We start from the raw sequence: 15,145 nt of genomic DNA, 5'->3' as shown, positions 1-15,145 counted from the left end.
AAACACTGAATATGAATTTGAATAGAAGTTTGACGGGAAAAAAAAGAAGTCACAAAGGTACACTGTATTGTAGGACTGAGACTGTATTTCCCTTGCATTAAGCCATGTAGTTAGAGATGCTTCGTTCCACCATGATCATCAGTGTGTGGAAAATGTGTTGTCATAATCCAGTACTTTACAGCCTATAAATAATAGCAATGTGCAGACATGTGGCAGATTTCAAGAAAGACTATTAAAACACTAAGAAGAAGACCCAGTGCCTGGAAATCATATTATAAGAGAGCACAGAATGTGCTTACAAGGCAAAGATGTTCTTGGAAAGAAACTCAACTGAGCATTTCCAGCACATTCTAGTTCACATAAAGAAGAGAGAGTGCTATTGTTTTCCTAAAGATGGGCTGCCATCTTTAGAAGCTTGGAAGTACATTTTAAGGCTATCATGACCAGGATCACAAGATATTGTAAAAGAAAAGTGGGATCCTTAATTGAGGACTGCTTTTCTGATCCAGAATGTAGATATAGTTTTCTATCTTGACGAACATGGTGGTTTTCCCTAGCTTCTTCCCTATGTAGTTATTACGCACAGGAGTCTGTTGCTTTCAGTGATTCATTTTTATTAAAGAATGTACAGATTTTCTCTTGATCCAGAGATACTATATTAACAGTGCACAGAAAAATACCCCTACCAATATCAGACCCCACCCCACAACTGTAAGGAAATAAAAGCAATAGTTTTCACACAACCCAGGAAATAATAAGCATGAAATACAGGAACTTCACTTTGTGCTACGCTGTGAAAGAGAACAGCAAAAAGGCAGTGCAATTGTGCTATTTATTTTTTTCTAGAAATCTGATCAGTTAAAGCTTAGGACATCACATCTCTTTCCAACTTGTAAGTTATCTTTGCCTCCTGAAGAGGCAGATTTTTTGCTTCTGTTAGCTATTGCAGGTCCCTTATGACAAGGTTCCCAAACCTTTGGGCCATGGATCAGTACCGGTCTCTGTCCTGTTAGGAATCAGATCGCAAAGCTGGAGGTGAGCGGTGACTGAAACCGAAATCATCCCTCTCCCTCTGGTCTGTGGAAAAATTGTCTTCCACAAAACAAGTCCATGGTGCCAAAAAGGTTGGGGACTGTTGCCTTATGATACTATAGCATGGTAGACTTGCTTATCGAGCACATGTTTGGGAGAGGTATCTGACTCATAACTTAAGTCTAACAGAAACAATTATTATCATTAGAAACTAGAAGGAGTTGCAGCCACCTCCTTGCATGCTTCTGCAACTGGCTTGCAAGAAAATGTGTTAGTGATCTAAAGTCCACATCCACACTTGACATACACACTATGTCTTCTAGGTACCAGAAGACCGGCAGGCATGGGGGGGTGGCAGTGGCAGGGTAGCATGTGATAAAACATGTGTTGTGACATCACAGCTTGCACCCTCCAGTGCATGATGCAAGTACAATGTGACAAAATTTGTACGTCACTCACAACACACAATTCAGCATTTTGGTGCCATAATGATTAGGAACAGATACCAAATCTAGCAGGGATAGTAGGTTAAGGAACAGGTAGAATGAGAATAAGATGAACAGCATCTTAATGTATTCATTTTAAAGAGATGATGCTTATGAGCACTGGACTGTTGAATTAAGAAAGACACTCTTAAACGGTCCTCTCTGTTGGAGAGGACTGAATGTGTATGGGAGGATAGATTGAACTAAATATGTATGGGCTTTGAAGAGATAACCCAGTTTTGTGAAATGATTATAATATGAACTGGCCAGAGGTGGGATTCACTTACCTTCCCTACCGGTTCACAAATGTGAGCTCTTTGCCTCCAAAACATGGCTAAATAGAACGGCATTACGTTTGTGTGGGTGGGCGGGGCCTACTGGTTCACCTGAATCAGACAGAACTGGCTGAATCCCACCACTGGAACTGGCCGTGTTAGCTGTCCTTCAGTATCATTTGGCATTGCCTACATTCCCACAGCATAATCTGAGTTTAACAGTCTGGATATTTCACTCCCCTCTTTCCTGCTCTCATCCGGTGTTAGAGGGTTTCACCGGCAGATTCATACTTCAAAATGATATAATTTCCCATTAAAATAGGATATAACATTATAATGTGTTCCCCAACCCTACCACACTTCTTATTCTGGAGGTTACTTGTCTCAGCAACTGATTCTACTTCCTGCTCAATCACATACCATAAAAAGCAGCTGTTTACCAGCTTTATACCTGATAATTAAAAGTTCAAAAGAACGTCTTGGCCCTCTATGAAACATTGCCTTTCCACAATGTTCTTCAAAGCTTGACTTGCCAGTTTTTCCAACTGGAAAATATCAAAAACCCTGTCTAAGGATCACAACCAATCCCATTATAGTGGTCATCTTTAAAAATAAAAATTCTTTCATTTCCCAGTTGCATTAATGGAGCATAATTGTGTACACAGGTGCATATCCAAGCAACATTTCTGTAATGATTCCAGGATGCTTTTCAAGCATTGAATGTTTCAAGATTGAGCAAGAACTGCCTGTTCTTTTATTTAATAATTAGGTTTTGAAGTGTGTCAATTTTAGTTTATTTGGGTATAACGTGCACCTCACAACAAATTGTAAAGAAGGAACTAAAATGAGGAAAATAATAATTTGCCTATAAACTGAACCCATAGCTTGGGGCCATTGCAGTTCACACCAGAGGGGGGTTTCAGCAGGTTCTGACCAGTTCTGGAGAACCGGTAGCGGAAATTTTGAGTAGTTCAGAGAACCGGTAAATACCACCTCTGACTGGCCCCATCTAGTCTCTGCCTCCCAAGTCTCAGTTTATGGGAGGAAATGGGGATTTTACAGTATCCTTCCCCTGGAGTGGGGAGGGAATGGAGATGTTACAGTATCCTTCCCCTGCTACTCCCACCAAGCCACGCCCACCAAGCCATGCCCACAGAACCGGTAGTAAAAAAATTTGAATTCCACCAGTGGTTCACACTCTTGCCACCACATTACACACTCCGACAAAACAAAATGCTTATTTTCTTTCGTTGTCCGAAGCTAGGAGGCTGCTAGCTGTTTTCATGCAAAACCTTGGAAGGGCAAGCCTTCCTTCTTTCCATTGCAATAAAATGTCACATGGTCAGGGGAGCAGGGGGCAATTTCTTTTCATAGTAAGGGGAAACTGCAGCATCAGATTCCAAGAAAATATGCCAAGATTTCTTAAGTAGCTGATCACTCCAAATATAATATGAACAGGAATCCTTTGAAATTTCAGCTTTTGGGGGAGACACACTTTTGTGATATCAACAAAGGAAGAAAACAATAAAAAACAGAAAAGAAGGGAGATTTTGGATAAATGCAATCCACACAAAATGGAATCCTGGTCGTCAAGGTAATTCCACTTAAGATTAATTCATTCATGGAGGACACTGAAATTGAGGTAACAACAATTAAATGTGGGAGGGGAGGCATTAAGTTGTTGAAGAGACTGAAGGACATTGCTGAAAAGAGAACTTACAGTGAACCTTGGGAGGGAGACATTCTTCCTTTTTCAAGTCACAAAGCAACAATAAAGCAATTCTGGATCTGATTCCTGCTTTCAAAATCCAAAATCCCAAAAAAGAAAAAAAGAAAAAGAAAAGGTCCAAAAAAGGAAGCTACTAAACAGAAATGAAAGGCTGTTTCTGACAATCAGGTCAGAAATGGGAGAATAGGGCAGCTGTCTCATGCTCCCAGAAGCTTCTTGACCATATAACCAGGCATGGAGTAAAGGAAAAGGGCCACCATGATGAGAAGTAGAAGAGCCAGGACAATCTTGATAATGAGCCATTTGTAACGGGTACAAATGAGGTATCTGATAGACTTGAGTGGGTTCAGGAACCAGATGAAGGATGTGTCTGGACGACTGAAAAGGAAAAAATAAATATTCAACTTTTGCCTACAACTTACCATCCCAAGAACACCCACTGTTCAATAGCAAATTGCTTCTTTAAATATGTCAAAGCTACCAAAATGAGCAAAATTTGGCACCTTCTCATTTATCCTATTGTTGGCCTGATGGCACAAGAAAATTCTTGATGAGAGGCTAAATCAAACACAACAACAAGCCTTGTTCATCACCACCCAAATACATGACAAATCCTTTTGTATCAGTAAAGGTAAGGTACAAAGGTTAGAAACCTATCCAGACCTTGGTGGCCTAATGCCAAGCTAACAAAAAGGTTTTTATCTTTTGCAATCTTGCTTCAGAAGCCCCAGTAAAATAGCTTGTCACCCATAAATTCTTGAGAGGATGTTGGGATGTGATTTTCATAACACAAGGCTTTTCAGCCATTTGGAAGAGTGTAGTGGGCTACTCCTCAGGTTTTGGAGGGATTTTTGTGATCTAGAGGTTTTCTGATTTTCCTTTTCTCCTCACCAAGAATTTTATTTTCTTGGATGTTTAGGTCTTGAATGTTCAGTTCCATGGCTTGTTTTCAAGCCTAAGATTCCATTCTGCAATGATCTGATACAATCATCAAGAAAACTATCTCTGAACGTGTCAAAACCACTCAATCAATAACCTTAGCAAACCCTCACACGTTTGGATAGAAGAACATGCATTCTACCTTGGGGAATGGCAGCATTATAATTTGCAAGCTACCTACCATCCTCACTACAGCCGACCTATATTTACAATGGACTTATCGTGGCATAAAATGATACTGTAAGCATGAATAGGTGGAAAAACAGAAATACCCTAGGCAAAGAAGGAAGCCTACTCAGGCCCCGAGAAGTTTCTTGACCAGATAGCCAGGCATAGAGTAAAGGAAGAGGCCAATCATAAGGAGCAAGAGAACGAGGAGAAGGATTTTCAGCAGAAGCCAACGATAGGTATGCCAGATAAAGTAGCGGATGGACTTGAGAGGGTTCAGGAACCAGATGAAGCTGGTATCTGGGCGGCTAGGGCAGGGTGGGGCAAGGAGAAGAGAGAGGCCAACAATATATAAGTAAGAGAAAAACAGGAAAACTGAATGGCGTCATGGGGAAGGACGGGTGATGACAGTAGAGGCAGTCTAATTTTGCTTTCTGCCATAGTACCGTGTGTTGATAAACTCTCCCGTGGCCTCCCCAATTCAGTATCCATACAGGATACAGGGTATCAGTCTGCTTGGATATCCCTGCTCCCATCATCCTTTCTCATGCACTCACTTGGGTTTTTCCAATGGGTCTGGCTCATTGCGAGCCAATCCAGCTGGGCATTTCTCGGCTTCCTCAGCTGTCAGTAAATGAAGCTCAGCTTCCACTTTACCCTGCAGGGGGGATCAAAAGATCACAGAGAATAAACAAGGCTATGCTTTTAGATACGATAAAGGTACAGGTGAATTTGTTTGTATGATAAGAAGGATATTGTGTAGACATTTGTAGAAAGTATGGAAATGATCTTGATGGCAACATTTATTATTTATTTATTTATAAAATCGAAGACACACGGGGAGGGTGGGGTTGGAGTGGGGGGAAGGTGAGATGTGTTATTAATCAACCACCTCCATTGTGCTGTTCCCCTACTGGAGCCCCAAGCTGACTGGCAAAGCCATGTCTTTAGGCCCTTATGAAAAGATAGGAAGGTTGGGGCTAACCTCACATATTTGTTAAAATAGCCTAACTCTATTACTAAAGCAACGAAGGGTAAACATCTCATAAATCCACAACCAACAATAGCAATAGTACTTAGACTTATATATCACTTCACAGTACTTCACGGTCCTCTCTAAGTGGTTTACAGTGTCAGCATGTTGCCCCCCAACAATTTTATCGACCTCAGAAGGATGGAAGGCTAAATCAACCTTGAGCCGATGAGACTCGAACTGCTGGCAGCCGGTAGTCAGCAGAAGTAGCCTGCAGTACTACATTTAACCACTACACTACCATGGCTCTTATGAAAGCATTTGTAAGTGGCTCAGACACCTGCCTAATTCACAGAAATATAATATATCATATATTATTTATAATCCCAGAAATATAATTACAGAAAGGGGAGGAAGTACAGCACAATGACACTTGTAAAATCCTGTTAATATAGCCCATCTCAATAAAATTAGCTTTATCCTTCCTGTGGAGAGTGCCTTATGTCTTGGTCTGGTCCACCTAGTAGCACTGACATCAAATTGTGCAAGTCTTATTATGCACCTCCTCCCCTTTCTTATATTTTTCTGAATTAGAAAATACGTTAGCCACTTACAAACGTTGTTTATTGTGGACTAAAGGTATTTTTTACCCTTTGTCACTTTGGTAATAGAGCAAGCATTGTCTCCAGCAAGCTCATCTCTCTACCATATTCATCCCTAATACCTACCCATCAACATGAAGAATTGGAAGGAAGCACTGAGCTACTATTATAAAGCCACACAATCCAAGAAATGCTCCATAGGAATGCTATTCTATGTGAGCTGTCCTTACTTGTGAGTTATTGCTTATCCCATAATTTCCTACCGTCTTTCTGGGTCTGTTTAGGGACTTTCCCTTTCACTCCTACAATCTAAAATAATATTTTTCCAATTTTCTTGGCTTTAGGTTTTCTCATCTCTCTCTTTCCTTTAAACAGCAATGCTAGGTCTCCTGCATCAACATTACCGTCATCTCCATTTCATCGTTCTCATTTCGAGCCAAAAAGGGCCACCAGCCCTTCACCCTCTTCTGCTTGAAGATAGAGATCAAGGGCACCTCTATTTCACCAGTTCCCAGTTCCATGCTGCACTGCTTGGCTGTCTTCGCACCACGCGGGAAGCGGTTCAAGTCAAGCTCAATGCCTCCTATGGGAGTATGAAGAGAAGGGAAGAATATTAATGATTCCCTTAGCTGTGAGACAAGGGCTGCTAGAGATAAATCAGAATATTATAATCTTCTATGTTTTTTGGCTCAAATTTTAAATTGAAAAGGAGCATGGGATTTATAAAGCCCACTTCTATTTTTAAAGGAACATTCCAAAATATTAAAATTAATGAGTCTCAGATTAATGTATGTCATCTTAATTTTAATTGGTGCAGTTTGATAAAACAAACTACTGATGACATCCCCGCAGTCTTAAACTCTGCTTGTTACTTATTCCTGAGAGGATTATCCATCATCCCCTATGTCAGCCCATCTTCAGTTTCAGTTGTATTTCTGATCCAGGAACATCTGCTTTCCAGAAGTTAAATCTGATCAGCAATCAAGGCCTCCGACATACCAAGGAAGTCATCAGCAGAAAAATGATCAGCATCCCACACTTGTAATGTGAGTCGGGCTGGAATCTTGTATTCTGTTTCATCCCAGGAGAACATAGATTCTTTCTTAGAAATGACAATCTTTTCTTCAGCTGCAAGGTAGTCGAAAGGAAAGATGTAGCGCCAGTTGAAATTGCCCTCTCCTGTCAGTGAGTGGTAGTGGACATCAGTATCCTGCTTGTCTTCTTGCTGGCCCTTCAACCACCTGCATGAACAAAAACAAGGAAGTTGATCAGAAGAAAGGATGAGATTGGGGGGAAAAAAACAGCCATATCATTGAATGATTGAGTTCATTCTTGGTCAACTCAATCAGCAGTGGAGAAGGACGGCAAAATATAGTTTGGGAAGATGGAGAGCTTTGTTTGCAGGGAGATGGAGGAGACCATGATGATGTGAAGTGAATCTACCTCTAATTTAGTAGATGGGTTGGACTGCAAGTCTCATCATCCACAGCCAGCAGAATAATGGGCAACGACTAATGCAAACCAAATACGTTTAAAAGGAACCAGTGGAATATAGATATAACTTTAGTGAAAGAACAGATGTGCCATAAAGGAAGGGGAAAAAAATCATAATCATGATTAAATGGAAAGTGTAAGACAGAAATTCAGAAGATTTAAAGATTCTGTTGTTATACCCTACAACAATAGAGTAGCATTTCTGTAATCTCTGAAGTGGCCTATCTCACAGAGACAAAGCAGATTGAGGAATACCGGATTAAAAAGTCTTCTCCTTGAGTGTGACTCCATGTTGTAAGTGAGAAAAAGTAGTGGCAAAGACCTCAAAATGCAGCCATCTTTAGAAGTCCAAGTGACCCAGACAGTACTTTGGATTACTCTGAATGAAGACAGTCAAATTGTTATTTCACAAAATGACCGCACTGCTTAATGTGAAAGTGATTTTTTTAAATATGTTAAGTAGAATTCATACTTATTCTAAAAGATTTGGAATTGTTCTGTTAAGCAGAGAATGGAGATAGAAAGGAAGTATTTTTTCTGTAATTTTTCTTTCTCTTGGGTTGCCTGTCATGGCACATGTCAAGAACATTTCCCATTGGAATTCAAGGAACAAACATTCATTTGGGGATACCAGAAATGGTCATATTTTAATTATGAAACAACCTTGCCTTCCCATACAAACAACCCTCTGAACCTCCAAATAAATTCTTAGAAGCTAAAAATAGTCATTTTTCAGCTTTAGCCTTGAAATGTTGCCTTTATTACCAGTGTTGAGTTTATGATGGTTTTCAGAAACGACAGTCAAATATCAGGAAATTCTGCCATTATACCAAAATTATTTCATAGATTTCCCCAGGAGTTTCATGCTGAGCATTTGCAGGATTCTGCTTGATACAGCTGAAAACAGACCATGTCCTCTGTGAGGTTGATTGTTCCATTGTGGTGAGATTATTTCTGCTCAAATAAGAGGCTTTGCCTGACATGTCCCCAAATGATTGTCCAAAATGCTTTTCCCATCCTCCAAAGCATGCAATAGATAAGCAAGCCGTCTTTGTTCAACGCTCCCATCCGCACAATCTCCTTGCCAAGCCAGGCCTCTGCCTCTTGACTGAGAATTATGGTTCACAAAAAGCAAAACACTCACATTACCGCTTCAATTTCCCAAAGCATGCAGAAAGCCAGAAGACAAGAACACTCCACATTCAGTCAAAAAGAAGAAAATCACCCTTTACATGTATCATACAATTCGCTCCAAGGCATATAGACTGCATGGTTTGGCAGAAGTGCATCTAACCGGGAAGGTGTAAAAATACATCTGTGAAATCTTGAATGGAAAGCACATCATTCCCCTACCCTCTAACAATGAAATCACTGCACCATCATGAATCCTACCAGCAGAAATCTTTAAACTGTTCTGCTGAATAACAGCTGACTGGGATTTTTTATTATTCCAATGTCAGGAATAATGGCATTGGGCTATGCAAATATGGAAGAGAAAATCCAAAATTACCAAGAGGACCACATGGCATTGGGCTATGCAAATATGGAAGAGACAATCCAAAATTACTACAAGGAATGTTTTTTAAGTAGAAAAAATTCTGAATAGAAATAAGTACATAACCCAATACTGTTTTGTGTTGTATTTGTCTTTTTTGGAACCACCTAAGACTAAGAGTCAAAAGCTGCTCATTTTGGTGCCTTTTGTGATGATCTACCATAAGAAGGATCAAGGAAAAAGAGACTAGTATCCCCCCTCCAGGATCAGCTCATGAGTTGCTACTGAGTTACTTGGATATACAGTTTATATTAAACCATTTGCTTAGCTAACAGAAACATTCTGGATATGCCCACTTAGTTTTCTACTGTTGTTTTAGATGTTTCTGATCACTTGCCTTTTCCTATGAAGGTGTCTCATAGCAGTTGAAACTAATGATCAATCTATCCTAGGATTGTTTGTCTCACTGGCATTAGCTTTTCAGACAGATCTCATACTTCTTCTAGGCTTCTCCCTCCTTCCTCTTTGACATCTCTTTGATTAATTCCTTAGATCAAGGGATTGTGCTTCCAGTGTTTCCTACTGACTCAGGCTTAAGTATGACTGAATGTACATGTGCACTGGAACACTGACAGTTCCACACATATATGAATGAAAATGTCCCTCTTGATGATCCCTAAATAGAAGAACGGGGCTATATATCAAAATGATGTCCAATTATTTTCTTTTCTTTCTTTTTTAAAAATATTTTTATTATTTACATATAACTATATCGAATACAGTGTGATTGACCTGGCATTTCATCCGCCGTAAAAATGCCATAAAAATTGGTGGCTCATGGAACACTTGTGTTCTGTTTTCTTTTCTGTATATGTCACTGATTGCTTTATCATTATGAGATTCTTTGTTTTCCTTCTACTCAATATATCATGTGTTCAACAGTGTTCTGGTCAAACCAGTGAAACTATGCTACAGTTCCTATGTCACATGAGAGATACTGGCATGCGCCTAATAAAATAACTCAAGGGTTCCTTACTTAGAGACCATCAGACAGTTTCAATTTTTTAGCAGGTGTTACTCTATGATGCACAGATTTTCCAATTACTTGTTCTCATTTTTAAGTGTGCACATGATGTAATTGGACATATGAAATGATGCTTTGCAAAAAGACTACTAATAGATGGGAAACAAAAGAAGTCAAAACAACAAAAATACCTTTAGATGGTCCAGAATTCTCCTAGTTCACCACATACTTAATTGGGGAAATTGCTTTGAAAGCAGTTCTTCAGCTCTACCAATACTTGTACTTCCCTACTTTATGGAAAAATATTGGTAGAGCTGACGGAATGTTATGGAGTTCTTTATGGAAAACTAGGAAAGCACACTAGGCAGATCTAAATGGTGGCACCTCCACCACAGGAATTACTGTACAAAGGATCAAAAGTAAACTTCTCTGTGCTTTCTCTTGCTCAAATCAGGGGTGGGTTCTACTTACCTTTACTACTGTTTTGCAACGGGAGTGTGCGCGCGTGCACTTGCTTCTGCACATGCACAGAAGCTTCTCCGCATGCGCAGATGATCAATTATGACATCCGGGCAGGTAGGCGGAGCCTCCCGCCACTTTTACTACCAGTTCTAAAGAACCGGACAGAACTGGAAGCAACCCACCACTGGGTCAAATAGTCCTGCCTCTTGGATGGGCTGAGTCTTGGTAAATAACTCCTTACCATGTCTGACTTCATCATCTTCAGGATAACCTCACTGATGTTCTCAGGAATTGCCAAAAGCTCACACCTAGCTATCACGCACAGCAGACAGTGGCACACAAGAACAAAAACACACAGAACAGAATAAAAGGGCAGGACAGAGAAGCAAAGTATCCATTACTGCTGCCTGCACAGAGCAGATGCTTTGCCTATGAAACAATCAGCCATCCTCTGCAGAGACTTGAGAGCCAAGCGGCACCAAAATCACAGAAAGCTCACACATAGAATACCCAACTGGCCTTGAGGGGCCGCATGTACGTACCCCCGGACAAAAATGTCACTGGATTTCTCGCCAGTGAAGTAATCATCGTCCTCCAGGACTACCTCATCAGTGTTCCAGATTATTACTCTAAGTTCATATCTGGCAAGGAGGAAGGAAGGGAGACAGGGGTGAGCAGAGGAGAGGAAGGATGGAGGTGGATCTTGAGGGTATAAGGCTGCCAATAAAAATAACGTGCATATACTTTTAAGACATCTACCCCCACCCAGGAAGATTTGAGCTGCTTGAACAAGACCATTATATCTTGGGCTTGTTTAGTTTCCTCTTCAGTTGTTTTGGACTTATAACTGGAGTTGAAAAGTATCTGCTGGGACTCCACAAATTCAAAGTGATGTTTTCCCCCTACTTCTCTAAAGAAACAGCAGATATCCTTTCAATCCAAATTTGCTTTTAGTGACTAAGGACAAGCCAGTATATGTTTGGCAATATAGATAGACAGTTTGCTATTAAATAAGCTTGCGTTAGTCAGAATAGGGTGGGGACCAAATGACATCCTATTGATTTTGTCCAAAACCCAGCCTCTAATAAGGTAAGGTTCAGATTCACATGCCTTAACCCAATCTGTTTTATTTTTGAGATGTTGTTCCAAAACAGTGTAATTTCCCACCAAAGTTATCTTTCTAAGGTAGCATCTTGCTTCCAACAGTAAGAGATGCTCATAGATAACCCATCAAGAAAAGCCTGAAGACAACTGCTCTCTGCTATCACCAAAAATGGTGATAGATGATGAATTTCACTATTCTCTATTATTTAGGATTATCCATGCCTCCAAAACATTTAGAATAAATTGTTTATTCATTTGCAATTCATGAATCAAATGCAATTCATAAATCAGTGACCATGTTTAGCTTTCCGCATAAACTGAAAAATAATATGGCTACTTAAGAGTTGCCTTAACTTTAATAAAGGAGTCATTAAAGCATTAACTTCTTTTTTTCTGGCTCATGAGGAAGCTTGAACAAAGGTTGGAGCCACTTTAATGGATAGGAAAAAAAAAGGCTGAACTTATACATGTGAAGCATGACAATTAATCTGTCTTGTTTCATCAGCAAAGTTATCTCCAAAGACTGTGCAGAACTTCACATCTGAATTCAAAGCAGTGATTTGGGTTATAGGCAGGGATTCATTTTGCACGTGTGGTAATTCCTTAAACCAAATTCATCTTTTCCTGGGAAATGCATCTTTTCCTACAGAATCAGTTTTTAAAAATGCTAAAAACATGTTTTTCTCCATCTATTCAATTGTATATAAAAACATTGATAATTAATTACAACTTTATCTTCTCTCTCTCTCCTATTTCTCAGTTCCAGTCATACATTACTCAACCTTTTGCACCTGGAAGATGTCTTGTTTTTCCAGCATGCACTAAACCCATCAGACTTAGGACCTTCCAAGTAGAATCCCACCCCCCTCACCCAAACTAGGGCAAGGCATTACTTCTTTGGTTTCCTTGGTGAGATGTCAATGGCAGGGCCTGGTGCCGGCATGTCCATCGGGAACATGTCCACCCATAACTCCAGCCGTCCCTGCAACATTGGAAAGACCCAGTTATTGGTTCCTGATGCCCCCAAGTTTAACTTCTTACCACTGGATTCCATTTTCAGGCTCCCACTGCTTCTTTGTTTATCTTATCTATTATAAACCCATGTTCATCCCAATATTTTATAAACATGAATTAGTCAGGTGATTCATTTTGAATTATGGACAGTGGAACACTTCTCTGAAGTACATAAGCTGAATTCAAAGGGAACATCCCTCCTTTATTGCTTTCTCAGTCCAGTGTAATTAGCATTCAGAGATACATTGCTTCAGAACATAGAGTAATAAGTTAGTCATTCATATTTTACCAATCTATTCAATCAACTGGTCAATCATGGAACACATGTGTTCTTTCAGAGAAACTTGTTACCGTAACCAAGTTCACACTCTTAATTCCCACCTTCTTGCCACTGAACAGTTGTCATATTAATATACTAATGATCTAAACAGTGGACTCTCCTTCTGCCCAACTGATTAACACTGGGAAAACTGTTTCTCTAAACCAGGGGTGTCAAATTGGCGGCCCGTGAGCTGGATGCATCACACGCAGGCCACGCCCACCCCAGCTCCGCGAATGGGAAAAACATTGCGAAACGTCACATGACAGCTACGTGACACTGTGAGTTTGACACCTGTGCTCTAAAGGGTTACTAAACTCTTTTACTTCTCAGCATCAAAATGAAACGGACAAGAAGGTATAGTAGCTGTGCCAAGAAGGACTGAAGACATTTCCAGCCTACAGAATGATGTCCTTTGTATCTCTAAGGAAAAAGCTATTAAGAACTATGCCATCTAAAAGTTGATAGTAGAGTACTTTAAGAGAGCTCTGAGGTGAGTAACTTCAACTCCTATCCAAGCTTTGTGTAAAGCTTCTCTAATGTGTTAGCTATGCAGGATGAAGAACTGCTCCCATTTAAATCTAAAAGGACTGTACACCTCCTCCTAGATTCAGGCCTACAAGTCATGTTGCGACCAACCCCAAAACCCATAAAAGGAGACAGTTTTAATGGATCAGTTCCTAATATTGACTCTATACATTTCATTTACAAATGAAAAAAAAGAAAGAAAGGACTCCTCTACAACCAGTAGTGCAGACTTCTACTCAGAAAAGATTATAATGATAAACTCTTTCCAAAGCTTTTCAGAAACTTCCTTTAAATGATGAGCAACACAACTTCTTAGGACTGTCACCTGTGATCTGATCAGACTCGCGGGCATTAAGAAATGTCATACGTTTATGCAAAAAGGATCTTCTTTAGTGTAATGCTTAGACTTTATAAGAAAGAGTATAAGACACAAACAGAAGTTATAGCAGAATGCAAATACAATTGATGTGCTAGGCCAACAGAACAGTGGAGACAACAATATTGCTAAGTACCTGCTCAATGCCTGGCTTGTCCGGGTTCAGCAACGGCCTTGTTTCCACGTGCTCAGGCACTAATTTGCAGCCCACGCGGGGGATATCCTCCCAGTGGTGCAACACAGTCAGTGCCAGATGCTCATCTGTCTGCTTTTTCTGACCTGCAAGCATGGAGAACACAGCAAAGATTCGGAGGCAATGAAAGAATGCAACCAAGGTTGGTTTTGTTATTTATTTATGCCTTCCTCATCCATACAGATGCTAGGCAAGGTACAAGTTCAAAAACCAAGCCACCCCACGAAAGCCAAACACAATTAAATATACCACAATAAAGGATTATATTAGCAAAACTGTGTTTGAATAATATGGTTCAAGTAGAATGAAAGTAATCCAAATGTTGGGTGAAGATTAATGGAAAGTTTTCATATACATCTTCTGAAAATTAAATAAATTAGTATAATGTTGCTTGTATTGAATAACTTAATTTTATTTATTAATCACCAGAGGAGAAAGAAGATAAAGTGAGTAACAGAAAGTTGCCTGGATATCTCTTTCCTTCATAATTCAAGCTACTGCATAGTCTCACTCTCGATTTAACATTTCTCTAATAATTGTGGACATTTTCAAGTATATCTTTACAGCCACGAGAGTGAGGATTTTGATTTTTGGAAGATAAACCTTTGATTCTCAGGATTCTCAATCTATGTTTACTTCTAAAGTCAAACTTTTTACAGTATAATGACACAATTTGGTTATAAAATAAAAAAAGGTTATGCTTCATAAACTCATACATCACTGAAGTGCCTTGATTTTCAGCACTTACCATTTTCATCCTCTACTTCAGTGGGGCCAGTGAAGACTCGATTGGTCACTTTCACTCTGCCTCGAGGGCCATAGTGGGGACCATCAACTTTTCCTTCTTTACAAAGCTTGGATAGGATTTGGGTAGGCTTTTGGGGGTCTCGCCACATATTATATCCATGGCTGTGGAGAGAAAAATAGTCAGAT

At 39.9% G+C, this 15,145-nt stretch overlaps 1 protein-coding gene across 4 annotated transcripts in view; it reads right to left on the bottom strand.

Annotated features, from left to right (window-relative positions):
- Positions 1–597: 597 nt before the first annotated feature.
- Positions 598–15,145, bottom strand: part of OTOF (otoferlin) — a 177,010-nt gene continuing 162,462 nt past the window's right edge. For 2 of the 4 annotated variants that reach the window (XM_034421227.3, XM_034421229.3), the window contains exons 39-47: positions 14,961–15,121; positions 14,156–14,298; positions 12,676–12,764; positions 11,221–11,319; positions 7,203–7,444; positions 6,608–6,786; positions 5,186–5,286; positions 4,733–4,936; positions 3,772–3,899 (exon numbers count right to left, since the gene is read on the bottom strand). In XM_034421227.3, coding sequence (XP_034277118.2) covers positions 4,756–4,936; positions 5,186–5,286; positions 6,608–6,786; positions 7,203–7,444; positions 11,221–11,319; positions 12,676–12,764; positions 14,156–14,298; positions 14,961–15,121 — 1,195 coding nt within the window. In that variant the 3' untranslated portion in view covers positions 3,772–3,899; positions 4,733–4,755. Of the gene's footprint in view, positions 3,900–4,732; positions 4,937–5,185; positions 5,287–6,607; positions 6,787–7,202; positions 7,445–11,220; positions 11,320–12,675; positions 12,765–14,155; positions 14,299–14,960; positions 15,122–15,145 lie in introns of all 4 variants that reach the window. The other 2 variants (XM_034421228.3, XM_087883343.1) reach the window with 1 other exon arrangement.

The sequence above is a fragment of the Pantherophis guttatus genome, chromosome 1, assembly GCF_059756535.1.
Source record: "Pantherophis guttatus breed Tessera chromosome 1, ASM5975653v1, whole genome shotgun sequence".
NCBI lineage: Eukaryota > Metazoa > Chordata > Lepidosauria > Squamata > Colubridae > Pantherophis > Pantherophis guttatus.
The sequence above is the reverse complement of the archived record's forward strand: the minus strand, read 5'-3'. Positions and strand labels throughout refer to the sequence as shown.